The 26,926-nt window shown below is 49.1% G+C and overlaps 1 protein-coding gene across 2 annotated transcripts in view; it reads left to right on the forward strand.

Moving 5' to 3' along the window:
- Nucleotides 1-26,926, forward strand: part of MINDY4 (MINDY lysine 48 deubiquitinase 4) — a 111,557-nt gene that overhangs the window by 41,936 nt on the left and 42,695 nt on the right. Inside the window, exons 6-10 of one of the 2 annotated variants that reach the window (XM_054692452.1) lie at nt 9,282-9,340; nt 14,357-14,466; nt 16,833-16,949; nt 18,273-18,361; nt 26,763-26,864. In XM_054692452.1, the coding sequence (XP_054548427.1) occupies nt 9,282-9,340; nt 14,357-14,466; nt 16,833-16,949; nt 18,273-18,361; nt 26,763-26,864 (477 nt within the window). The remainder of the gene's footprint in view (nt 1-9,281; nt 9,341-14,356; nt 14,467-16,832; nt 16,950-18,272; nt 18,362-26,762; nt 26,865-26,926) is intronic. The other variant, XM_054692451.1, reaches the window with a different exon arrangement.

Below are 26,926 nucleotides of genomic sequence, written 5' to 3' on the forward strand. Positions count from 1 at the left end.
GCTGCTTTTGATTCTTCCCCCTTCTTCCCTGCCACAAACTCGCGTGAAAACCTCGTGAGGGCCCGGGAAGAAACACTTTCCCTGCCCTGTGCTAAATTCAAATCTCTGCATCCTGATTTCTGTTTGAGGTGGTTCTGTGCTCCCTGCGTGGGGACTCGTGGAAAGTTTCAGAACAGATCCCCCACTTATGAGTGACTGTCCTCAGGCACATTTCAGCACCGCACCGAATACCTCCTCCACTTGCTGATCCCCCACTCTCGGGGATGAGACAGCCCGATGTGGGTCCAGCTGCTTCCTATGTTTTTTGTATTTGTTTTGGAAAAAGCTCCAGAGGATTCCTGAAGAGTCAGAGGTGGAGAGCCCAGAGGGGTGGGAAGGAAGGGCACTCATCCTCTGGTTGGTACACCAGGACCCTCACACCCTATTTCAAGTGAAAACACTGCCGGGAGAGGCACGGGAGGTTCCTGGCTCCCTCAGGAGACAGCTAATTTTATCCAGGGTGTGCTCCTCCTTAGTTGGGACTGGTTCACCATGGAGATTCCACAATTCTCTGGTTTTGTGTGTACTAGTAGTGTAATGCTCCAAGTTTGCAAAGCTAGCTCGGGTTTAAAGCAACACGTTTCTCCCTTTTCTAAGAAATATCCAGAAAACAATCAGTTCTCTGTGCTTTTGGAGTAGGTCAAATTTCCTGGAGAGTACTTTATTTTGTAATGGGACAGTTGGTGGGGGGTAGAAGAAAGAGGAGCCCCAGGAGTCAGTCTTGGCTTCGCCTGTCTCTCTACAAACTAGGGCAAGACAAATACAGGGCCCCTGGTTGGAGCAGACTTGGGGTCACCCATCTGGTGCAGTGGATTTCTGGGAATACACGGGCCAGCAAAACAACCACAAAAATAAGGACAAAAACAAAACACTGGGGGACCAAGTTCAGGTTCAGCTGCAGACATCATGGTGGCTTCTCTGAGAGAAAGACTATGACAATATCTCATTTCTGTAAACTTTACTAAAATCCAATACCGTGCTAACACATTGCTAGTTCTCTTGGAAGGGTGAGGACTGCTGAAGCTTAAGCTCTATTGACTGCACCATAAATCAGATGTGATGTGGGTGGTGGTTATTATTATTTAATTTCTGGCTTAAGGACATTAAAACAATTTCATAACATTTTCAAAAGTTGGGATGATATGATTTTAAAATAAAAGTCCAGCTGCTAAAATGGGCAAATTAAACCTTGTGAAAGACTAACTGTATTGTTGCTTATTTTCTTCATCTCAATTTAGACCTGTTGGCATGGGCTGTTTTGTGTTAAATGTTTTTCTGATTTTCTGAATCTCAATGTCCTCATTTGTAGAAGTGGGGCTAAAAGGTTCCTACGCCCCTGCTCACAGGGGACTTTAATAAGAATTATATTTAAAACTGCTTAGTAAGTGCTTGAGAAAAAAGAAGGTGCCACCCATATAAGCAATTATTATTGCTAAGAACAAAGCTATGGAGCACTTAGAACCCTAAGAATGTTATGGACAGGAAAATGGGAGCCCAGGGAAGGTGATTATTCACCCCAGGCCACTTGGGGAGAAACAAGAGCTCCAAAAATAAGTGTTATTTAAGTGTAAGCCTCCTTACCTTTTCTAAAGTAAACAAACCTAAATTTCTTTGTTTTCAAATTGCTATGGAGTTAACCTTAGACCCAGACGGGTGTAGTTTCAAAAATACTGCCCATGGCACTGTTGTTAGTGCTTATAGAGGGGAATGTTGCGTTAATTTCAAAATGAAAATATTGCATCCTAGAAGTTGTTCTAAGTCATCCTTTGGAGTATTGAACCAAACACAAGGTAAGTGGATTTCCTGTTGAGTGGGACGAGAGAAAGTCGGCCTCCCTCATTGGGGCAGCTCACTTCCCTGGATATATTGGCCTTTATTAGGACAGTAAAGGGTAAGGTTGGTGCCAAAACCCAGCTTCTCCTAGCAGCTAAGTAAACACCTCCACACGGCTTTCCAAGCCACTATGGAAACCGGCGGCGACTCTTATGTAATGTCTTCCAGGCGGCACGTTGGATCCTCCCCTTTCATAACTGCCAGTGTGACTTTACACTCCCTGGGCAGGGGCCAAGGTTGGAGAGGCAATCCTTCCCGTCCTGGGCCCTCATACCAGCCCCGGGGAGGGCAGGACCCGGGGAATCTTCATCTCTGATGGAGCCAGACCTGTTGGGTCCTCCCTTCACTGCCGGAAGCCCTAATCAGAGGCAGCCACGGTGACCCTGCCTGCTGGGTGTGTAGTCCGGGGCCCCCACATGTCTGAGGTATGACATGTGTTCTCTCCAGTTAGAGTCCCGGCTGATGGCTTTTCCAGGAGGATGCAGGGTCATCCATGACCCCTCCTCCCTCCAAGTCTGTCCTCACCCAAGATCACTGTTTTGTCCAATCTTTGTCGTCATGGGTCCGGATGAGAGGGACTTGGGTGTGCAGCCTAACTCCCAATTAAGGGGACCCTCAGGGTGTGGGTGAGACACCGTCACATGTCTTTAGCTCTGGCTCTGGTCATTAGCTCATCCGGCATCTCACAATGGTTGGACATGGTTGAGCCTGGTGGCCAGTTGCTCTTGGGCAGAGGTGGGAAGGCAAGACCACGAAGAAAGGCTATGATGGGCTCACAATTTTGTATTTGGTGAACTGCACAGCTCAGGTGACAGCATGGTTCCTCCCAGGGTTTGGCCGTGTTCCACTGATGAACTACAGCCAGACCCACCATTTCACTGCCTGTTGAGCAATGCCTGTCTCTCGGCACCAGTCACCTTGTGGAACAGATTTCAGCCACACCCAGGAAACTGCAGCCTGGGAGAAAGGCAGGAGATATGAATTGGAGAGCTGCAGAGCCCTGCTTGGTGTGTGTCCCTAGAGAGAAGGGTGACCAACCTATGCTGACACACATGGGTTTAAAGAAAACACAGTCAGTGCCTCTCACATCTAGCATGGGATAGGTGAAAATGTACTGGATGAATGTCTGGAGCCTAAAATTCTATTTCTGCCTTTGCCCACAACCCAGGGGACCTTGGAAAATCTCCCTCTCTCACCTGAACCCCACCCCTGGCAGGATTAGAAATGACTTGGAATAACCTTTCTAGCCCTTCTAGGTGGACCAGCTGCATTGAGGTGAACTCTGAGTACTCCCCAGCTTCCACAGGGAGCATCCATTAAATACCATCTGTATGCTGAGGACTCATGCCAAACTGGGAGAATAATATGAAGGAAGATTATGTCTAATGCAGTTTTGTTTTGTAAACTGGACGCCCTTGAAGGAACTCTCCCAGTCTGATGACTTGGTGACCATGGTAAAATTCTTTTCTGTTCCTGGAATGTGCCAGAATCCACCCTGACTCAAGGAAAGAGAAATGTTGGACTTGATTTCGGATCCTGCTCTGGCTCCGCACACTTCTTGTCAAGGATGTGTGCCAAAGACTGTGGGGCGGGGCACATAGGGAAAGATAGTTAAGCTGAGAAATCATCACCCCCAAGAACAATGGGCTGGGGTACGACGTGTGTTCTCGCCAGCTAGAGAGCTGGGCCGATGACTTTTCCAGGAGGATGCAGGGTCAGCAGAGACCCTCCCCCCCCCCCCCAGATCTGTCCTCACCCTCGATCACTATCTTGGTCCAACCTTCGTCATTGTGGATCCGGATGAGAGAGATTTGGATATGCAGCCTAACTCCCAATTAAGGTTTTTCACTAGTTTCAGGAAGATAATTTATTTGCGTTGAATTGTTAAGGCAGATTGTTTTCACAGTATTCCAAGCAGAGAGCTTTCTCACAGGAAATGTCAGACCAGGCAATTCTAGTCAGGTTTTCCACATCCTTAAGAGAAAAGAAAAGAGAGAAAAAAAGATCTTTTATATGTTGAAGGTCAACAGTCAGAGAACTGGCAACTGCAGGGTATAACAAACACTGAGATCTGTTAAAGTCGCTACACAGTGTGACAGGTAGTGCACATGGTGACTTCTCGGTGACCCACCCCAAATGAGACCTCATGTTCTTGATGGCTTAATTTTAAAAACGCCTGCCGATCGGGGTGGGGGTGTCAGGCTGCGCTGGGAGATGAAGGCAGCTGGGGAGCTCCCCTCCTCTCTCCCGGGCTCAGTTTCCCCATCTGTGAAACCAACGGTTACACCAATTAAGTGCCTTCCAAGACCAACTCACTGGAATTCTGTACCTCAGGATTTATCTGGGGCAGCATAGCTGAGCCTCAAGAGGAAGCCAAGGAAGAGTGGAAAGCAGGAAAGCGAAAAGAAAAAAATCTCTCCTGTGGAGAACTTCAATTTGAAAAAGTTCTTTGAAAGTCAGCTTGCCCCCTGGGATCTCCTCACTAAGGCTCACTGCTTCTCCAGCAGTTCAGATTTTAATGAGCACCTTAGGAGCAAGGGCTGTGCGAAGGCACCCTTGGGAAAGAGAAGAGAAGGCAGGTTGCTCCTCAGAGGGCGCCCCCCAGCTGCAGGCTATGTGTGCACCCACCAAGAAGCTTGTGCGGGTGGGGATAGAGCGAACCCCAGAGTTGAAGTCTGTCGGTGCAGCCTCTCAAAAGGCCCATCTGGCAAAAGGGTAGCTGAGACTCCAGGCCGTTAGTTCCTTGCCAAGTGTGCCACTCCTCTTTGGTGCGAGAGCTGGTCTTATCACTGGTCTGGTCTCTTCCTACATGTCCACGGACAGCTGGACAACTCTGCTAAATCGGGATAGTAGCTTCCCTCCTCCTTTCTAGGAGTAGACGTGTCGATTTCCTTTTTATACTTAATGTTATTATCCACACCACTATGTGCTTGAGCATAGTTTTTCTTTCTATGACTGTGTTTCCTTTTAAAACTGCTCAGGCTTTACTTGTAGTGTCTTTTTCTTTTCCTATGATTTCCTTTCCTTTTGTAAATTTGCTCTTGTATCTCGAATTACAGCCTCTTTTAGACTGTTGTTGCACCAGCTCAAGTTCTTGGGAGCCTCGGTGAACCTTGCTTATTGTGTCAACTTACTTACAGTGGTGCATCATTTTCTTATGTGTTTAGTAGTTTTCCCATTTGGAGCATATTTTCAGTGGGACTGGAAAACATCTCCACCCTGCCACGCCACCCTGGCATCTTGTGTGGTCTGTCTGTAGAGTGCCCCTCCAGATAATTTTATATCACTTTGGTTAGATGTGCTGGGATATCACTGACTTTCAACGGTCAGAAATTAACAGTCAGTGTTAATTTCTTATATTCTGGAATCTTGTGCTGCATGGGTGGGGTCCCGTTGGACTCCATTCACATTGGGCTCTGATTTTTCCTCTAATACGTAGTAAGTGATCTACATGTTTATTCTCATGGGACACCTTTCATTTGGAATCCATTACTAATTTAGGCCAACATTCAGTACCAAACCCTGAGGAATGACCATGCCCTCTTCTCTGTATGTTAAGAGCTGGTGGAATATTCTGGGTGTTGGGATGTACAATCACTAAAATTTCAAGAATAACGTGGTTTGGCCTCTCCGGTCCTCTCAGAGTCCCTGCCCCTGGTCTTGCCCCACAGCCAGCAGGCATTTGCTCGCATCCCCATGGTTCAGAGGAGGAACCTGATGCCCACAGAGGTGAATGATTTGCCCAAGGACATGCAGAATGGTGAAAAGCGGAGACAAGAACCCAGGCTCCTGAGTAACTCTTTCCAAGTTCCAGCTACCCAGAGACTGAGTCTTGACTCCATATACTCCCAGACACCTGCAGTGCCCTAGCCATTGCTTCTCCCTCAGGGACACACAAAATGATGATTAGGTGAGAAGTGGAGACCCCAGATACAACAGATAGCCGGGGTGCCTGCAGCCTGGCGAGTGTGGACTTACTAGATGCACACTTTGACACATATCTCTGGGGTATCTGCACAATCACATTTTGAAAAAGTATTTTGAATTCCTTGATTTATCTTCTTGTTGTTTTTCATAATAGTTTTCACTCAAAGGCAAGAACATGCTTTTAAACTGACCTTTTAAACTTTGTAATGCTTACGCCACAAAGGGACACATGAAAGGAACAATAAGTGCATTCCCTAAGTGTGAGCATAATTGAAGTCTCCTCTGGTGATGAGATCTATGGGAAACCGGCACAAAGCCTCTGAGCTGGGTCTTGCAGCTGATGGATGGCACTCTGGGTGGAAGTCTCATGACTGGGTCAGGGATGGGGACGGGGCGGCCCCGCTGTATCCGAAGCAGGGGGAACATCTCAACCCTCTCACCACTACTTGGGGCCACCCACATACCTCGTGGCTCTGCCCTCAGGATCCAGGGGGGCCACTTGGAAGGTTTGGACTTTGTTCCGTGGTCCACAGGAAGCCGAGGAGGATTGGGGGCTGGGAAGGAAGCATAAAGTAGAGGAAAGAGCAAAACAGAGCCAGCAGCCGGGGGGCGAGTCTTGGCTCTAGCATTTCTACGTTGTGTGACCTTGTGTGAGTCACTGAGATTCTGTGAGGGTCACTCTGGTATCGACACCCAGTCATGGAGCATTGAGTAGATGCTGGGCAGTGAGATATGACAAGAGGCAACCAAGAGAACCCACAGTCCTTTGTTCTTCCTTATCTGTCTCACCACTGGTATTAGTTTCCCATGGCTTCTGCCACTGATACCACAAGTTCAGTGACTTAAACAATATGAATTTATCATCTCACTTCTCTGGAGGACCAAATTCTGAGATCAGTTCCACTGAGCTAAAGTTGTAAAGTGAAGGTGTTGGCAGGTGCTCAGGGAAAACCTGTTTCCTTGCCTTTCTCGGCTACCAGTGGCCACCCACATCCTTGGCACCTGGCCCCGTCCTCCGTCTTCAAAATGTACCACTCCCAGCCTCTGCTTCCATCATCACGTCACCTCTCCTGTTCTGCATCCAGTCTCCTTCTTATAATTACATTGGTCTCACCGGGATAATCCAGGATACCCTCTTCCATCTCAAAATCCTTAAATTAATCCCATTCGCAAAGTACTTTTTGCCACATAAGGGACCATTTGCCTGTTCCAGGGATTACGAAATGGATATTTTTGAGGGCCATTATCCAGCCTACCACACCATGTCATATTGCGAATTATACCTATTCATTTTACATGGCCGGGTCTCACTAGGGCCAGGAGATAAGCCTGCCAGATAAATGTCACATGTTTGCTAGTGAGTGAGTGAAGAAATGAAATGAATGCCTACTTTGGGGTTGAGAAATTGGTAACCTTCCAGTTGGACTTCGGAGGAATAGTATGAGTTTGCCAAGGGATATTCTAGATGAAGCATATAGCTTATGAAAAGGTATAGAAGCACAGGCTGAGAAGTTCAGCATGGGGGAAATGCAAGTGGAGAGTGAGGGTGCAAAGGATAGAGGTTGAGGGGTGGGCAGCCAGATCATAGGTACCCCTGAGGGTACCCTGGTGGGCCTTGATTTTATTTTATAAGGAAGCAGTACGTGGTGGTCACTGCCATTGTCTCTCTGCCATTATCTTGAGAGTCATTGCCCGTGTTCATATTCCTGTGCTGCCACTTACTTGCTGAGTAATCCTAGGAAAATTATGGGACCTGGTACTGAGAAGCCAATGATTTTTGATGCTTGAAAAGCACTCAGCACTGCCTGAAACAGTACACAGTCACAGTATTTGCTCTTATATTACTGTCATTATTTATAATTGTGATTTTTATCATTATTGCTGATGGTGATGGGAAAGCATTTGAAAGCATTTGAAGCATTTCAGCCAGACAGTGGTGTGGTCTGATTTGTTCTTTAGAAAGATGCCTTAGATAGCCAGGTTAAGATGTAGGGGGCCAATGTGGGAGTGGGGCTTCACACTGGGGGTCAGGAACCTGCTAGCAGGCCATTGTAGTGATTTGGGGGAGATGATGAGGCGGAGATAGAGACAGAGAGAGGTTATTGCTGCTGGAATGTTCCAGAGATGCCTTTGCTTCTGCCACCCCTGTTTGAAATGGTTCATGGCAGGCTTTAGAGGCCACCTAGGGCCCAAGCCTCCAAGTTTACTTTTCAGTGTCCCTACACTGAGGCACAACGAGGGCAAGTCACCCTGCCTTAGTCTCCAGATGAAACAGTGACAGGAGGGAGAGATAGAGGGGGTGCTCAGGTCTCAGCCTGAGTGGAGCTATGGGGGTGGGAGCAGTTTGGCGGGAGAGGCTTCTGTGAAAGTGAGTACCCATTGCTGGGGGCTTGGGACCTATGACAGCCTTGTGTTAACACCCTCTTTCACATCCTTCTACTGCCCTAGCTCCTGTTTCCAGTGCATTCTTTCACCCTTCCCCACAGGAACGCTTGCATAACCCTGGTAGTGTAGGGACAAAGGAATTTTGTGGTTTTGAATGAAAGGGAATGGTCTTGATTGAGTGGAGAGGACTAGGGGAGGATTGGAATTGGCAGGGTGGGAGGGGGAAGGAGAGCTTGTTCCAGCACAGAGAAAGAAGCCGGAGTCCAAAGCAGTACGTGCTCGGGCATTCGGTACTGTGTGTCCTCCGTGGTCTTCCACGCACGCCCCTCCATACATCTTCAGGAGGAAGCCAATTCAATAGAATGTACCATAGCGAGATTGCAATTGTTACTTCAATCCTATCAGACCCCTGCAAGGATGTTGGAGGAAAATATATTTCAATGCTACGTTCAAAAGAGCTGTCATTTTTAACATAGTAAACGGGTTTTTGAGAGAGTGATGTAATGTTGTTATTTTTAGCACATTCTTTCAAAAAAGTGATCTTACTTCAGATTGATGCATACTGGAGGGGGAAGAAACAACTAAAGAGAGCTAAAATACAGGTAGGCCATTTTAAGAATGCTCTGCTTGGACTTGGCCTGAATTTACAAATCAGAATCACAGGACACATTTTCAGATAATAGGATACAGGGCAGGTTCTTTGGTACATCTCAGATTTGCTTATAAATGGCTGCTGATAGCTTTATAAGAAAGCTGGGAGAAGAAAGGAAACCAAAAAAAGAGAGAGAGATATTAAAAAAAAAAAACTCATACAGTGATGACAGGAACTGTGTGTGTGTGTGTGTGTGTGTGTGTGTGTGTGTGTGTTTGTGAACGCAATTGAAGGACCCTTGGAGGTGATTTGGTTTTATCCGATATGGAACCAGTGTCAGAAAGGGAGCGTGACCGGTGCAAGGTGCACACAGTGTCGAGCCAGGACCCAAGAGAACCTGGAATTTACCCCCTGGACCCCCTCCAGTACTCTCCCCAATTTCCCCTGCAGTTTATATTTCTCTGTCATTTGCTTCTAGCACACTGATGTTTTCTTTTTTTCCCAGGAAAAACCAGTTGCCAGTGTCCAGCAAGGCCGACGGTGAGCTGGGTGCCCTACAGCTTGGTAGGTGTGGCTGGTGCTTCTCCACTGTGCCCTTCAGGGCCAGGGTCTCGTTTGCGCTGTCTGGGGGCATGGATGGTGGGCTCTCCACTGGCTGGGTGGGGAGCCACTGTCCTCCTACTGACCTTGCAAAGAAGAACTTGGCCCAGAGCGTGAGTGAGTAGAGCAGGCTCCTCTCTTTTTAGTTGATGTTGTCTTCCACTGCCTGTCTTTGTCCTGGAGAAATCCATCTAAGAAGTCTAATTATTTTGAGATCCACTTTGGGGGAGAGGCAAAGCAGCAGGGGAGCCCTTTCAGCATTTGAAGATTGTTTTAGGGTCACTCAGAACCTATAGAAGTCTCCAGAAGCTGGTTCTCCGTCAAAATATCAATTTAGCTCTGTAGGGGGAAGTTCACCTTTTAAAAGATTTAGGAATAGATAATCAAGGTGTAAAATATAAGCAAAGAAGTGCATCAAGTGCAAAGTGCTCAGACCTATAACTACAACTCAGATCAAGAGAGGGAACATGTCCATTCACTCTTTAGTTTTGAAGCCATCTTTTTACTTTTCTCTTTCTGCAATTCTCTACTCTCCAAGGATGTATATGTACATGTTTTCAGGACATGGCAAAAGCAGCCCAGAATGGATGGTGATAGACCAATAGTGGACATGAAGAGATAAGGCTTGAGTTCCGTAGACACTTACTCTTTCTCTACAAGCCATGAATATACCTGCTGGGCCATTTTGGCATATAAGAGCCATCCATGTACTTTTCCTATTGCTTTTTAATACTCCCTTTTCAACTGAGGAAAGCAGTGTGCTTTTTTAGAAGTTACTTGTGAGATGGGCAGTTGGCTTTGATGAAGTTGAAAGGCAGGGGCAGCCTCTGAATGGAGGCAGGGGTTTGTTTATTCTGAGGTGACAATTCCTCAGAGTTGTGATCATCAGAAGTGACTGGGAGGACTGTCTGGCCTGCCCAGGAAGGGGTGGGTCTCTGCTCAGGGCTGTGCAGAATGAAATGGGGATCCAGGAAACCTGGCATCTAAAGCCTTTCTGTAAGGCACTGTACTTTAAGATTTTCCAATGAAAGCCACTCCTGTTTGGTCATAAAGTGAAGCAGTTCCTGGCCTTCAGAACCCAGAGGGCTTCTAGTGGAAGGAGGGCTTTTAGTAGTTCTCTCAGAAGCCAGCTGTTTGAAGTGTGTGTGTGTTTCCAGAGGGAGGTAGGGCCCCTCTTTGCTAGTAGCTTAGCTGTCGGTTTAGGAAAGGAAATGGAGATGAAAGATAAGCAATCATGGAACCCACTCACCAGGAGAGTTTATGGAAGAGAGAAAGGGAAAGAGGTGTAGGGGACTGGGGGGCAGCAGCAAGGGATAACATTTGACTAGAGGAATGGCATTTCCTTCCCCACCACTATTTGTCTTACTTTGGTTTAGTTCAGTAAAGTTTTGTTAGAAATTCTGTGCCAGAGCTCGACAGAACTCTGTTGAAAGCAGTTAGAAGTGCCTTCTTGGAGGACAGTGTTGGGTAGGACAAGGGAAGAGAAGTTGACAGCAATGCATATAACAGAGGATCAGAGGTTCATCTCTGCTCTAACCGAGTTCTGTGGTGGTTTCCAAAAGTTTCCATAGCAAGGTGATATTCAGACTGACCTTTGAAGGCTGCATGAGGTCTTGCCAAGAGGAGATGTGGCATGAACTACACAGGCAAAGGCCTGGAGTGTGAGAGAGGGATTACTTGAGGTGACTGACTATAGGGAAGGCATGGGGTCAGCGGGAGACGGTGCTGGGAACGCAGGTTGTGTGGCAAGGCAAGGATGACCTTGAGCGCTGCACTGAAGAGACTGACTATAAATTCACAGCCAGTAAGGGACCTTGAGGATCCTGAGCTAGTGAGTAACATAGCCAGGGCTATGGCTCCAGATGGGTGTTAAAGATGAATTTCAGGGGCAAGTGCCTGGACCTTGGAAAACTAGTGAGGAGCTTTTGAAATAGTCCAGAAAAGGAGTGATTGGGTCCTTTATCTATTTGGGGGAAATCCTATGGGTATTTTAAGACCTCTTCAAACATCTACCTGATATTTGAATATTCCTCTGGGAAGCTACTCTGACTCTTCAAAAACCTGTATACTTTTCAGCACAATTATTTATCTGTTTTAGCACAATTATAATATTATTTGTTTGGGACTTTGTCTCCCTTCCAGACAGTGAGCACCTTGAATGTGGGAGTGCTGTTTTAACCACCTCTGGACCTTCTCTGTCCCATGTAACCCCTGGCACATCCTGGGTACTCAGTAAAGAGCTTTTAACAGTGGAGGAAAGGAAGGATGTGAGGCAGGAGAGATTTTAGAGGCAGAATAATTCAGAGGCTGGAGAGTGGGAGAAGGTTGAGGCTTCAGCCTGCATCCTTGGTGGGGGGGTTGAGAGGTGGAGTCTGTTATCAAAAGCCAGGAGGAGTGCTGGCCTGCAGGACCCACCTGGGGCATCTTCCAGGAGAGATCTTGCAGTCAATGAGAAACGCCGAGCCTGAGTAGGGCACCTGGGGAAAGAGATGGAGGGGCCTCTCTTATATATTATATATATTATACATTTCCTCCTCCCAAGGTCAAATAAAATGGTATGGGGGAAAAAAAAGAAACAAAAAAAAAAAAAAACCTTGCTTCTTTTCAACCAGACTGTTATACCAGGGTCTTAAAAATAGCATTCTCAAACCACCGGTATTTGCAAATGGTTTTGTCTGCTTGGCCAACATGTCATTCCAGAGTGCTTTGTTTTTCCCTTGCACGGCGGTCCCGCCAGTCTGGGCCCAAGGACTGCTATGTGGTCCTGAACCAACTCTGCATCAGGGCCAACTTCCTCCCCGCAAAGCCAGAGGAGACTGCCTCCTCCTGGAGTCTCACGCAAGGCTGGGCTCCACTGGACCCACCAGCCTCCAGCCCCAGACTTCATGGGGCCCTGAGCAGAGCACATTTCAGCCCCGACTTCCTCCGTGGACAACCTCAGACTAAACAGAAGCCTCTAAATAGGCTTAAGGGCCTCCCCGGTGGCGCAGCAGTTGAGCGCTGGGTTGCGAAGCTGCCCGCAGCCTCTGAGGCGCCGGTTCGATCCCCGGCTGCTCCCCGGCCACCGGATGAGGGTCCCACATGGATGAGGGTCCCACATGGTGCGCAGACCTCTCCTGCCGCCCGCTGCTCCCCTCAGCAGTGTACTTCGGTCCTTCTGCCTGCTCTGCTCCCCGCTCTGGCTCTGGTGAATTCTCTCACCCTCCCGCGCTTCTGACTGTACCCAGTGCATGTATAAACAAAAAAAAAAAAAAAAAAACAAAACGAATAAATAAATAAAAACACATGCCTCTTTATAAAAAAAAAAAAAAATAAATAAATAGGCTTAAATATTGCCCTGCTGTACCTCCAGAATCAGTCTGGCCCAAGGCCCTGCAAGGAGTGCTTCAGGTCCTGGTGCAATCACTCAGGTTACTTTCCCCTTGTTTGGGCCTCAGGTCCCTGGGGTTGAATTAATCACATGTCTATTCCTCCAGCATTCCTTAGTCTGCAACCCCCCATGGACCTCCCTCACTCTTATCTTTCCCTCCTTATTCCTCTTTAGCCCCCCCCCCCCGCCACTCCCATGACCCTCCGTCCATTAGCAGTCTTTCTTATGGGTTTAGCTGACATCTCTTTTGCTTGTATATGTTCTTGCAACATGCGGAGTGTTGTTTTGGGTGCTTATGCTTATAAAGGATGTGAATTGTATTGTTATATATCTCATTTGGTTTCTTACTTTCTCTACCTACCGCCATGTTCTTAAGACCCAGACATGTTGCTGATTGAATATCTAGTGTTGATGTCAGGTTATTTTTGTAAGACCACGGTCACAGGATGACTTCTTCAGAGACACAAAGAAGGGTTCTGATTTAAGTTCAGGTTCTCATTTAAATTTCAGACTTATTCCTCATACTGCTTGTTCCTCCCCCAGGGGAGCAAAGGAAGCTCTAGAATAAGATATAAAATGTGTCCTGGGATGTTGGTCTTGTATATATCCCGGCACCCCATCCGGCAGGCCCACTCTGGTGAAGGCCTTTGCTATGCTGGGGACTCTGCCTTGCTTAGCTTTGCATTCAGAATTGCCATGGGTGGTTTTCATGTGGGCCTTTCATCTGAGTGTTCTGGTAAATGCTGCAGCAATGAGGTGCAATGGTGAGAGGGAACCTCCACTGGCTGTGAGGACACAGGCTTTTGCTGCCATCTTAAGTGGGAACCACTCTGGGCCTTGGTTACCCCAATTGTAAGAAGACTACATCGGGAGTGTGGCTTAGTATCCTGGCTGGAGGTCTTGCTGGCAGGATGGCAGAGTGATTAGGAGTTGACCCGAGTTTATAGCAACCCTTCACTGCTTTCCAGCTGTGTGACTTTGGGCCAATTACTTAATTTCTCTAAGCCTCCATTTTCTCATCTGTAAAAGGGAGTAATAATAGTTACTTCTCATGGGGCTTTTATATGGGGCTTATCTGATATAAAACAAAACACACACTCAAACATACTACTATTAAAATTAAGCCACTTGTGGCTTTCATTTATATATATTATATATATCTAATACATATATGTGTATATATGTATGTATATTGATAAATCAGTAATGGAGGCATTTTCTTTCCTAATGCTGTCCTCTTCATGTTTGTCTTCAGGGGACAGATATGTGTGTCATGCCCACTTTTTGTAAGAAATGTGTCTGCGCTAGGGTTTTGTGGGCCCAGACAGTTGTTTCACAGCACATCCACAGCAGAAATTTCCAGTTGACCAATAGCCAGGTCCCACCCCCCAGCAACCTTGTGGTGCAGACCACCGTGGGGTTGTGACAGGAACTCTGCTTTCTGCTGATAAAGAAGTGAGAACCCTGAAGGGCAGAGAGGAGGGGTATGGAGGAACCCTCCTTTCATTCACATCTTGTCCAAACTTATCAGTGTCCATGGTGTTAAGCAATTGCACCTTTTCTTCTGCTGGTATCATAACAAGATTCACACCATCACGGTTTTCTTTCAGAGGATGTGGAGGATGAGTTGATAAGGGAAGAAGTCATCCTCCTGTCTCCAGCCCCATCAATGCTCAAGCTGCAGATAGTGTCAACGCCAATTGACTTCTCAGTGGCAAAGGTAGGTGTCAGCTTAAAAGAGGGTATGTCTTGATTTGAATTGGCGTGAATTGTGTGTTAAAATGGAAATTTGGGTATGATGGAGAAGAAAAACTAAACTGAGGGTCAGGAGAATGGCATCCTGGCCCTGGCAACTCCCTCACCCGCTCAGAGTGAAAAGGTGAGAAATCAACCTCCTTCCGTTTAAATGTTCCAGGATGTGGTTCTTCGGGCCCAGAGCTTCCTCACCATCTCTGGAAAGTTGTCATGGGAACTGGCTCTGCCGCACTCCCTCATCCACAGAGCCCTGGCTGGGTTGCAGTGAGGGAAGGACAGGGAGGTACTAATGACTCTTCAGCAATATCCAGGTTCCACACCCATGGCCTCCTGGAGGGACCTGTGGTCACAGGACCTTGGGAACAGTTCCTGGCCTTAGCAGCCTCCTCTGCAGGGATGTCCCGGATTCCTCGCCGTCCTTAGCTGCCAGCTGGCTTTGGTCCTTCCCTCGGCCTGTGATTTCTGCAGCATGGGGTGCTGCGCCTTCGGCCCTCCATGGGCTCTTCAGTCAAGCTCCAGGAGGAAACAAAAAACTCCCGGGGACACAGCTGGCCTCTTTCTCTTCTTTCATACAAATAATTTACGCAGCACACTGTTGAAAATGTAAAAGGATTTTTCTAGAGGCTTTTTCCCTCTTTCCCCTTTCCCTTACTTCTTTTGAAGTCACAGAGTGTCAGGCCCATCTCAGTGGTCCCGAGTTCGGAGAAGTGCGCTGGTTATCTGTAGCCGCAGGGCTGGGTGCTTTGCAGTGGGTACTCTTGTTTTGGGCAACCTCTTTAGGGGAACCTAAAAACCACCTAAAGATGACCCAGTAGTAGCATCTCTAAAATCCGCTGGAAATACTGAAGCCCACACAGAGAGAAGATTCCAGGGCCTGGTATCCATAGCAAGTAGAACCGGTTTCCAGGCGCAGAACCTGCCATCGAGTGGCCACGCCGTGCCTGGCTAGGAGCTGGCATTCTGTGGTGAAGAGAATGACCTTGGGCTTCAGCCAGAAAACTCAAGTTCCTAGCTTGTAGTCTCTTGGGAAACTCAGTTCAAATACATGGATAATTGTAGTTATAGTGCAAGAGGGGAACTAAGGTCCCCACAGGTGAATTCACCCACACTCTCTTGTGTGCACGAGTCACTTGGTGACACATAGACAAGTGCTTCTGTTACAGAGCTTCTTGTACTTCATGAAAAGAAAAAAAAGGATCTGATTCTAGGAGGGAATACTCTAAGTCAGGAAAGATCTGACCCAGGGAGGGCCCTAGGGAGGTGGTGACAGATTCTACCTGGTGATCCTTCAGAAACTCTGCAAGGTAAAATCAAGGCAGAGCAAGAGGAGGTGGCTGGCATGGCTAGGGGGCTTCAAGGAGAGGCTCTGCCTTCCCACCCAAGGACCTGTCAGTGGGGACAGGTTGATGTGTTCTAGGGTTCTGAGGGGTGGGTGTGGATTGATGGAGATGAACAGTGGGCTCAATCACAGCTGGAAGTTAGAGAGGACAGAGCTAGGCAGAAATGGTGGGGCTGTCTCAGGAGGTAGAGGGACCCTCTTTCCTCTACTGATTGGGGTATTCATGCTGAGTTTGAGGGGGACCTCTTGTGGGTGATGTTATAAAGGAGAGTTTTACGTGTAATATAAAGCGTTGTACTAGATAGAGCAGGGGATAGCAAACTTTTCCTGTAAAAGGCCAGATAATAAATTTTTTTGACTCTCTGTTGCCATTCAACTCTGTCATATTGTAGTATAAAGGCAAACATGGGCAATATGTAAACAAATGGGTTTGCTGTGGTCTAATAAAACTTTATTTGCAAAATAGGTGGGGGACCAGACTTGGCCTATGGCTTATAGTTTGCTAAATCTGTCCTAGAGCAATGATTCCCAAAGCTGGCTGCGCACTGGAGTTGCCTAGGAGAGCTTTGAAAGTTCTGACTGATACTGCAGTCTCAGCACCCAGGGGTTCTGATTTAGTGGGCTCTGCATCAGGATTGTTAAGAGGCTCCCCGAGGGATCCTAAGGTGCTGTCAAGAAACTCCAAATTCTCTTGTAAAGCTAAAAGCTGGTGATTCAAGTTTTCTCTGAGGAACTTTGAAGGATTTGGGCCTGGGCCAGCACAGGCCAATCTGGTTTGTAGATGTCCCAGAGGTGAGAGCCTCAGAGTCTATTTTCTCTTTGCTCAAACATGAGAAGAATGAGTTTTCAAAATAAAAAACAAAATAGATAACCCTTCTAGAAAACGGACTGACCTGCTAGAGTTCAAGACCAACTACTGTGGGAGTATGTACACCGAGTAGTGTATTGTTTGCTTTCAAAACAACTTCTACAACTCTCTCTTCTTTTGACAGGACATAAAGAACCTTCTGTTTGGTTCCAGCTTTTGCTGTTTCAATGAAGAATGGAAACTTCAGAGTTTTTCCTTTAATGACAAAGCCTCGTTAAAATATGGCATTGTGCAGAACAAGGCAGGTTGCTTTTCAGTTTTCCAAGGGACCTTTCTGCAGGCCCATCATGGGTTGGGATGGAGCTCCCTCCAGTTTGGTAAATCCTGTCCAATCCCCTGGACTATCCATTGGCGGCCAGTCCCACATTCGTCACTCAGTCAGAGTGGCATGTGTGACTGGTGGAGCCAGGGCTGGGGAATGCCACCCTTACCTTAGGGGCGCATGATGCTGGAATCCATTTTGAGATGGAGCAGAAGGAGGCCCTGCAGCTGGTGGGGATGTGAGACCGGGGCCTTCAGCTGAGCACTGAGAAATGTACAGGCTTCTTGTGGCCAGAGCTAGAAGAAGGGCGCTCTAGGCAGGGGGGTGGCATGAACAAAGGAGAGACTGTGTGGAAGTCCAGGGGCTGCAGGAAATGGCAGGAGTATCAAGTCATGGCACAGAGTGGTTTGAGGAGAAGGTACAATAGATGGCAAGGACATCTGGGTGGACTCAGAGGACTCAAGCATGGCTTATATATATTTTCTAAGATAAGCTCTTGAAGGGCCAGAAGCCACTCGAAGTTTGGCATCAAAAATGGTCAGAGGGAGCAAGGCGACTTAATCAGGCGCCATTTCTCAAGTCTCTGCCCTACACTACCTGAGACAGAGCCCTAGGACCACCAGCTTCTGCCCCTGCTATGGCGAACTCAACACATCTTCTTGCACTCCCATTTCAGGGAAACCCAAGGCCTGATGCTCTGACAGTCCTTGTATTTGTTGGTGTCTATAGGGATGAGCTTCTCAAGGATCTTCTTAGATTCCACATGGGAAGGGACACCTAATTACTAATTACTCACCTAATGGGTAGCAAGGCAGACGACAAACAGCCCACAAAGAACACTCACCTGAGAGGATACTGCTGAGAGGGCTCACAGGGGGTGCTGCTGAGTTGTTTAGGGAAGTCTTCCTGGAGGAGGAGGCCTTTAGGATAGACCTTGAAGGCAGCTTAGATACTTGACGTCCTCACTCTGTGGACATGAAAATATTTCTCTGCATGACTAGAAACCAAAAGTGTCATCCTAGCCTCACACCTGACAGGCCGTGAAGAATCTTTCCTCCCTTCAGACAGTGCAGGCTTACTCCTTCCTCTAGTCATGGATGCCCGGATCTTTGTCACCCACTCTTGGTGAGTCAGGGTCAGTGCTTCCTAGAAGTAGGCACCACCTTGTCACCTTGTTTCGGAGGTAGCTGCTCGAAAGGGGGTAGGAAGAGCCCATGTAACCTGTGCACGGAATTTGGCTTTGGGGGAACAGACGACCCTGGGCCACGTTTCACTGGCAGTAACACCTTCCCTTCTTTGCAGGGCGGTCCCTGTGGGGTCCTGGCAGCTGTCCAAGGCTGTGTCCTACAGAAGCTCCTGTTTGAAGGAGATGGCAGCGCTGACTGCGTTCGGTAAGTCAGGACTCATTGCGGCAGTATCTTCTCACCCCAAGCCTTCTCCCCTGTGCCCAGAAAAAAGAAGCAAGGAAACGAGTGTGTTCCCTGATATTTCCCCTCTTCTTGAAAGGGAAATGGTGATTGGCTAACAGAGCCTGCACCAACCAGCTGAAATGACTTGTGTGCATTTGTTTCTGAAAGCCTCGAGGGCGGGTAAGTCCTGTTCTACATGGTAAGTAGCCGTTGGAAGGGGCGCAGCAGCCAACTGACTCCTGTTCGCACCCACGCCAGCTGCTGACTTTTTGACTGAAACCAGGTCTTCCTCCCTTCCCACATAACCTCACCTCTGCCAACAGCCATCACCACACATTCCTGCCAGCCCCACAGTACATTGCTTCACTCCCTCCGGCCATTTGTTTTCCACCTCGCACATTAAGTGTTTGCACATGGGTATATCATTCTTGCTCACGCAATAGAGATTTCTGGAACATCCTCTCTCTGCAGGCACAAGTGATAACAGAGAGGCATAAATGCATTCTCTGTCTTCCATAAATGCTCTGTGAGATCCGGGGGCAGACAGAAAACCCCAGTCCTGCACTGTAGTTGGTGTTAAGATAGGAGTGGCAGGTGCTGGCCAGCCCCAGGCCAGCACCCCTGAGCTGACCTTCTTACCCTTTCCACCTCTCCTGCCTAGTTACTGGCTTAAAAGGAGTCACCCTCACAGCTACAGAACTCCTAGTAAAGTGCTTTTTTTTTGGGTTGCTGTTGAAATATAACATTCATAAGAGAAGTGTACAACGTGTATGTGTTCTGCTCAGTGAATTATAACAAAATCACACACCCGTGAACACATCACCCACACCAAACCAGAAAACATGTCCAGTTCTCCAGAAGAATCCCCCTGCCCAGTAGATACCTTCATTCTCCTTTCCCAAATTATAATTACGTGGATTCTCAAACCACAGCTGCGCAGTTTTGCCAGTTCCAGAATTTTTTGATGAAAGGTACTTATTCTTTGACATGGGCATGTCAGTGCCATTCCCCTGCCTCCTACTTCAGTGTTACAAAGACAACAAGACCCATTCCTCACTTATTCATATTCAGATTCCTGGGGGAGACACCAGTTCCCCACACATCTAGAGGAGCTTGGTGCAAAGGAAGCACATTTGACCAGCTTAGCTGATTTTGTCTTAGATAGGGTTTGAGTGAAGGTAATTTTTCATGCCTGGCATTTTGTAATTTGTCTAACAGTATAATTTGTGTAGTGACTTTACAAAGCGATAAGGCATTTTCTTTCATATCTGACCACAGGACAGATAACTATAACCAATAACCAGAAATGCGGTGACCTGACATTTCCACAGCGACAGCGCACCTTGCCCTATTCTTGTCCTTGCTCCCTAAGTGGGGGATCTCTGGCTATCCTCAGGGGCTCAGGACCCTTTCTGGGCACATATGCACCCACCTGCCTACTATCTCTCCTTGCCCTGAAAAGAAGTAGACAGGAAGTACCTGGCAGGTGTTTAGGGGAAATACTGGGCTCAACAAGACAGCCATGGCCTTGACCTCAGGGTTGATTGAGGTCTGCGACTGGGCATGAGAGGAGGACAAATAGACAGGTGGTTACAGGGACCTGCAGGATGCTAAGCGTCAGCCCAGTCATGAAGAGGGCCAGGGAAGGCTTCCTGGAAGAGAGACGTTGTAATTTTCCAAATCTGAAGGATAGACAGGACTCCTGATTCCCCTTCACATACATGCTTGTTCTGCTTTCAGTTTTTTACCTCCTAGAAAATCCCTCAAACCCCTTCTTGGGGCCCCTAAGTGCTGTGAACTTGCACAGAGGCTGTGATTTGGGGGCGGTCTCCCCTGCTGTCTTCGGTCAGACCCCACCACCAAATGGTGTCCTTATTCATCGCTGTCGTTATTTGTCCCTTGTCTGTCCTCCCCTCCTCTTCCTCTCCCCAACGCAAACGCCACGAGAACCGGTGCCCCCCAGGCTGCATGCTTCGCAGTCCATCTCTGGCATCCGCCCAGCACCTAGTCAACAGAAGAGGCCCTCAGAATTCTTGTTGAATGAACACATGGACAAATGCTCGAGTGATCCAGGCTAACAGGGAGGGAGAGGAATGGTATTCCAGGAAGGAGAACAGCATGTGCAAGGGCACACGGGCCGAGAGCGCAGGCCTGATGAGGTGCTGAGAGTTGCCCGGGATGGCCAGGGAGTTAGGAGGGCCCTCGTGGGAGGCGTCTCATAACTCATTTCAGCTCAGTGCCCCTCAGAGCTGCTCCTGAACCGGAACTCTGGACTCCTCGGGGGAAGCTGTGGGTTATTCCCTAACCATCAGGGTAGAGGGAGCGTTTAAGTTAGTTCCAGGAAAGTCCTTTTCTGCCCAGGGCACAAGGCAGACTTGGTTCCTTACCACCCACCCCACACCCCACTAAAAGTATGTAAGAACTTTAGGATCCCCCAGGCATATCTTCAGGGGCCGATTAGGGGGACAGGGCTGGAGGGGAGAGAACCATCAGTTGGACTCCAAGATGGGCTTTGAGTGGAGAGAAAACAGCAACTGTGGGAAGTGAGGTTTTCCTCTACCCCCACTGCTGGCCAGTCAGCTACCGGCCAGGCACGAACTTGACCCAATTTATATTGACAGATAGCTATTTAAGCACAACCAGGTGAGGGTTTTGCCCCATGGAAGCGCCGCTAGGGAGGAGACGCAGGAGGCAAAGTAAGCTTGGTCTCTGAGGGCTGCCTGTCTGCTGGACCCTGAGAGAGGAGTTGGGCCAGCTTGGACGGAAGGGACTCAGAGACTGGGCTGGGGGTGGCAAGCTGGGTTTTGGGGAAATAGAGGGTGGGCAGAGAGCGAGGAGAGAAAGAGGAACTGCCGCCACTTACGGGCTCTGTGTGGGTGCTGGTGGGAAGGAGCTTCTAGGGGAAACAGAGGGGCTGGACCCGGGGAGGTCGGCCAGCCAGGAGAGGGTGCCTGCTGGTTAGGGCTGCTTTGTTCAGGAAGTGTGGAGGGGTTCATGATGCTGAAGTGACCTTGCTTTTCTTGGACCCCCATAACTATGGGTGCTCCTCTTGTTGCCCCTCCCCGTGGCTGCCCCAGACCCTGCACACAGATCTGCTTTCCATGCAGGCTGAGCCTAGTGGGCCTGCTCCCTGCTCTCTCATCTAGCCAGGACTGCTGAAAAAGCCTAAGGGCACTGAGGGGCACAAGCTGGGGGAGGTCCTGTGGTGGGCTGTGGTGGTAGGCGGTGGTGGGCTGTGGACGAGAGACACCAGATACCTCCACATTCCTCCTATCCCATGTCTCCCCCTCCCTCTTTCCCTGTCCTGGATTTGGCTTTAAAGAGCCTCCTCCTCCTGGGGCTGGAGGGCGATTAGAGGTGGGAGGGGTGAGTCCTCCCAGGCTTAGGCTAGGACTTGGGTCAAGCAAAGACACAGGATGTGAGGGGCCAGTGTCCACGGCTGCCAGCAGAGGAGGGAGGCATGAACTAAGAGAGCAGAGGTGGGGCCGTGGCTTTACTGAAGTGAGGCCCTGCAGATCAAAGGCCACAGAAAGTCATCATACCAGGTAGGCATTTGTATAGCCTGCAGGTGCCCATGCTGAGACTTAGAGGGGAATGGCTAGCTCTGTGCTCTTTTTTTCTCTCCCTGACTGGGAGTGCTGAGAGCACTGAACTGGGTCAGAGACCTGGATTATGCTCCCTGGGAGCAGGGTTTTACTTCTTCCACTTGTGAATCTTTGACCTGGCTGGCTGATTCAGTAAGGAAATGCAAAGGAAATTCTCTGTAAATCGTCAAGGACTGTGCAAGTGAGTGGGACCACAGAAGTAGCCCGCTGTGATACGTATGGGGACACTGAGACCAGAGGGGGCAAACTGCTTACTCCAGTCACACCTGGCATCTGTGGCAGAGCCAAGCCAGGCTTGTGACGTGCTATCTGTCACACCATACTGCTGTGTCCTTGAAGAGACTGAGCAATGGGAAAGCCAGAGAGACCAGGAGGGGACTGAGGGTGGTTCGATGGGGTGAGGGTGTAGGGGTTCCCAGGGGGGCTGAGTCTCCATGAGTTTAAAACACCAGAGTGCTGGATGTCTGGACAGACTCTCAGTGAGCGAGGGTCAAGTCTGTATTTCATGAAAGGTTTCTTGGCAGGACCTCTCCCTTTCCCCCAGTTTACATAAAGCCAGTCCAGGAGAGTCAAGAGTCATGTTGTGAGCACTTGGGGACACACTGCCTCATGTGAGCAAGAGGTGACCCTTGGCATCGTGGCGGGAACCTCTCAGTCCCTAGCTCCTCCCAGCTCAGCTGTTATCTGTACAATTTTAATATTGGTTCATTGGGTCATTGATGTTCCTGCATAGGCTCCGTGTACTGGTTTCAGTGCTCCTTTTTGACTCTGAAATACCAGGATTTTGGAAATAATCAGCTTAAAATAAAAGTGGGCGAGCACCTCTGTTCTCTGCAGGGACACTGCGGTGGCCTGAACTCTGCACAGCGACAGCACCTGCAGCTGCGGACTCTGGGCCCTACGTGGGTGGGGAGCGCAGGGGTAGGACCCGAGCGCTGTCCTGTGCTGGGTCTCCAGGCCTCCTCCAGAACCAGCAGGGAAAGGGTTCTATGCAAGTAGCACAGAGGATGTGAGACTGCGTCCTCCAGGGAAGTCACGCTGAAATAAAGGCTTCTTGGCAGGGGTGGTGCTCGCTCTGCAGCGCTGTCTGGCTTCATTAGCACACGTTCCATCAGGCCGGCAGCCCGCCTGTCCTCAGTCGGGGAACATAGAGCCTGGTGGCAGGAATCAGTGTTTTTCCACTTGGGGAGGGGTTGTTTAGGGCTGAGCTCCTGGGAAGAGATGATGAGCCCTCATTCTCCTGCCTGCAGAGCCCCCGGGACAAGGAAGTTGCCCACTCATCTCCATGTCCGTCTGAAATTGGACAAGCCGAGGCCCAGAGAAAGAGAACACTTGTTCAAGACCTGCCAGTCATGGGAGCAGTCGGGCTTGCCCCCAGGGCCAAGGCCCGGCTTTCTTCCCACCGACTCCAGTGGCTTCTGAACCTGAGAGGGAGCAGAAGGCCTCCCATTATTTGCCGGCTTTCCTCTCGATTTTCTGTAGATTCAGACTAATGGGTACATCAGAGTGGACAGGTCAGGTCGTTTCAGGTAATTTGGGGGAACATGTGTTTGAGCTGTGCCTAGGCAAGCACAAAATGAACTATTCCCTTAAGCCTGCCACCACACCCAGTTGACTGTCTTTATCCTGCACTTGTGAGTTATTAGACTCAAAGTAACTTTTATTGGCTTAAGAGCCTGGCCAAGTGCTAGATCCATGGTAGGCGTTTGACTGTACAAGGTGATGCAGCACCGTCCTGTCACCAAGGGTTCTCTGGAGAAGAGAGACACTGAGTTCTCTAGTAAAGAGAGAGCCCGAAGCAGCCCTGGGGTGGGTTACCAGCCTCTGATCTGGGGAGCCTGCTCTCTTCTATTTTGCTGATCCAGAGACCCCAGAGAACAGCCTTAATAATCAGCCACACTGCCAATTTGTGCCATTCTCCACACCTCTTTTCTCTGGATTGTCACACATACACGTGCCCATGTACATGCACATGCATGGATCCCTCTACCTTGGGGCAGGTAAAATGGCAGAGTGCTAAGACTGGAGTGATGGTTAGGCCATCAGGCCAGTGAGGGCAGGGGCCTTCCCCAAGGCCTGTGAGCTAGAAACCCCATTCTGACCATGGCATGTTCCCCAGCTCCACTGAGTTTTCAGGAAAGTTGTGCCTCAAAAAGAGCAAGCTGGAGAAGGCCCAGGGAAGGTGGCAGCACTGGGAGAGTTACTAAATGGAAGCTGGTGGAAAGAAAGATGACTTTTGTTAGACACATGGAGGCTCAGGGAGTCGGTAATCAGAGCCCAGGAGATGGGGAGCCAGCCTGTGGCCAGGAACCAGTGCCCCGATAGGACACAGTGCTGAAGCACGGCCTTGAAGGCAAAGCTGTGCGTGTTCCCTACACCAGGGGTTCAGGACATTTGGTCCCACTTTCCCTTTTTCTTGGTCTATTCCTTTTTCTTGGTCTATTTCTTCTCCTGGTCTATTCCTCCCTCAATGCTGTTTAAAATTTTCAGAACATTTTTCGCTAATTGAGTGACCTTGGGTGAATCATTTAGTCTCTGTGCTGCAATTGCCTCATGTTTAAAAGGGGATAATATCTTCTTTATAGGGTTGTTTCAACAATGAACGAAATAATACAAGTGAAGTGTTTCTAACAGTACCTGGCACACTATAAGCTTTTCCTTGACTTCCAATGGGGTTGCATCCTAATAAACTCATTGTAAGTTGAAAATATCTTAAGTCAAAAGTGCACCTGGCCTACCAAACATCATAACTTAGCCGCGCCACCTTAAATGTGTCTAGAACACTCATGTTAGCCTAGAGTTGGGTAAAATTACCTAATATAAAGCAACAGAGTGTTGAGTAGCTCATGTAATTTATTGACTACCATACTGAAAGTGAAATATCGTTAGTTGGGGACCATCTGTACTCAATATAGGTTGGCTTCTCCAGTCTTGATTGTGGCTACGCTGAGAAACTTTCAATCATGCATTACCTGTTTCAGTAAGTTAGTGCAGAGCGATGACTGTCTGAAAGGCAACCCTTGTCCCGTGTCTGGAGGTTTTCCAACCTACATGTCCTAGGCAGAGTGTACAATCCAGGCATAACTTTGCATAGTTCCTACCCGTGTGGAGTCAAGTGGGAAAAAGTGCCCTGGTCACAGCTGTGTTTAGAAAAGCAGTGTGATAGGAGAGAGGAGAGATGCCAGAAATGCTGGTCGGGCATGGGTTGTAACGGCTCAGTGGAGGAGCCGGACACCCAGACAGGGATGGGACGGCCATGGGTGAGGACACTCTGGAGGCACAGTGGATAGCACGTGACTGACCATCCTGTGGATGGAGGCAGGGCAGGAAGAGCTATGACAGAATCCACATTTGTGGGTTCTGAATTCAGAGCTAAATATCCAATCCTTTCCCCTTTGTCTGTGAAACCCTGCTTTTCTTAGTCTTTGACCTCTCCTGAAACCCAGTGTTTCCGCAATGGGTGGGCAATACCATGGTAATCATTTCCTCGAGGAGCATGGCGGGCTTTCTGAGGCAGCCACTTGACCAGACAAGGTGCTATTCACTTTTCAATTGCTTGGTGCTTGTTGTTGGCCTCATTGAGTCAGAAGGATTTCCAGGTGCCAGGAGCTCACTGTCACTTTCACATCAGATATTCCACGCAGCCCAAAGGGGGACTAGGTGTTTCCACAGACAACAGGGAAAAGCTATCCCTTATGGACTGTTCGCCGTGTGCCAGGCACTGGAAATATGACATTGAGAGAGGCACCCATCTTTGTTGACGCTTTTCCCACTCATTGACTTCATGCACAGGGACCCTCTCCTCCTCATCTTCATTACAAGGGTCTCGGCCTTTACTGACACTGCTGACTACCTTCTTGGAGCCCTTTAGCTCCTTGGACTGTTGCATGCCCCCTTCCTGCTTCCTGACCTCCCATCTACTGGAGCTCCAGGGATTCCATCCTTGGCCACTGCCTCTGCCCTTCCTCACCTCTCTGTGGAAATCTTAGTCACTCCTATGACAAGGCCTCCTCCTGTGCTGGTGGTCCTTAAGCCTCTACCTGACCCCAACCGGCTGGGCCTTCGACGTGTCTGACAACTTCACCTGGGGGTTCCCTGTGCACCTCGAGCTCAGTGAGTGCGAGGTGCAGTTCATCATCCTCCTTCAACTGCCCTCAGCCCCCTCCCCCACCTTGCTCCCCTCAGTCCCACCATGTTCTCCATTTCAATTGGAGGCAACACCATGTGCCCATCAGAAACCTAGAGGTCATCTTGAGTCCTTTCCACATCCCCATCCCTGATGTCTAAGTACCCAGAAGTCAGGCTTCTGCACCTCTGGCCTCGACGCTCATGGGTAGGTGGGAGTGAAGAGCGCTTGCTTGCAGGACTGTAGGGGCAGGGATGTGGGCGCTGGTCTGGCAGGCAGGGCAGTGCCATGTATGTGCTAGGATGGCTTTCTTTCCTTGGGATGACAGCAGTCCCAAGCAGATCTGGTTTAGCCTCCTGGACTCTGTCAGACTCCACAGCCCTTTCTTACACACACCTTAGGCCCTGCCAATTCTTGAGTCACCTTTGCTTGTGTGGTGCTTTCCCTGGTCTATTCCTCCTCCAGCCCAGGGCCCCTCCTTCAGCGTTTCCCCTTGGCTCTGGCTTCGTCCTTCCAGGCTCTGCGGGAGTGCCTGGGCTGCTGGGGCCGCTCTGGATGGCAGAGGCAAAAACACCCCCCACCCCCCCACAGGGCTGCACCATCCCTGGTTACATCCCCAGAGGCATAAATGCATTCCCTTTGTCATCCTCAGGCAGCTGCAACCTTCAAACGCCCACAGGAGCCACTGCCTCGCCCTGGCCATTGCAGACATTGTGTGGCGAGCTGGCGGCCACGAGAGAGCCGTGGTCACACTGTAAGTGCCTCCTAGGGTATGCTGCTACCACTTAACCTGGAAGGGTCCAGCTGTGGGTGAGC

Source organism: Talpa occidentalis, unplaced genomic scaffold (genome assembly GCF_014898055.3).
Source record: "Talpa occidentalis isolate TD23 unplaced genomic scaffold, MPIMG_talOcc4v2.1, whole genome shotgun sequence".
Classification (NCBI taxonomy): domain Eukaryota; kingdom Metazoa; phylum Chordata; class Mammalia; order Eulipotyphla; family Talpidae; genus Talpa; species Talpa occidentalis.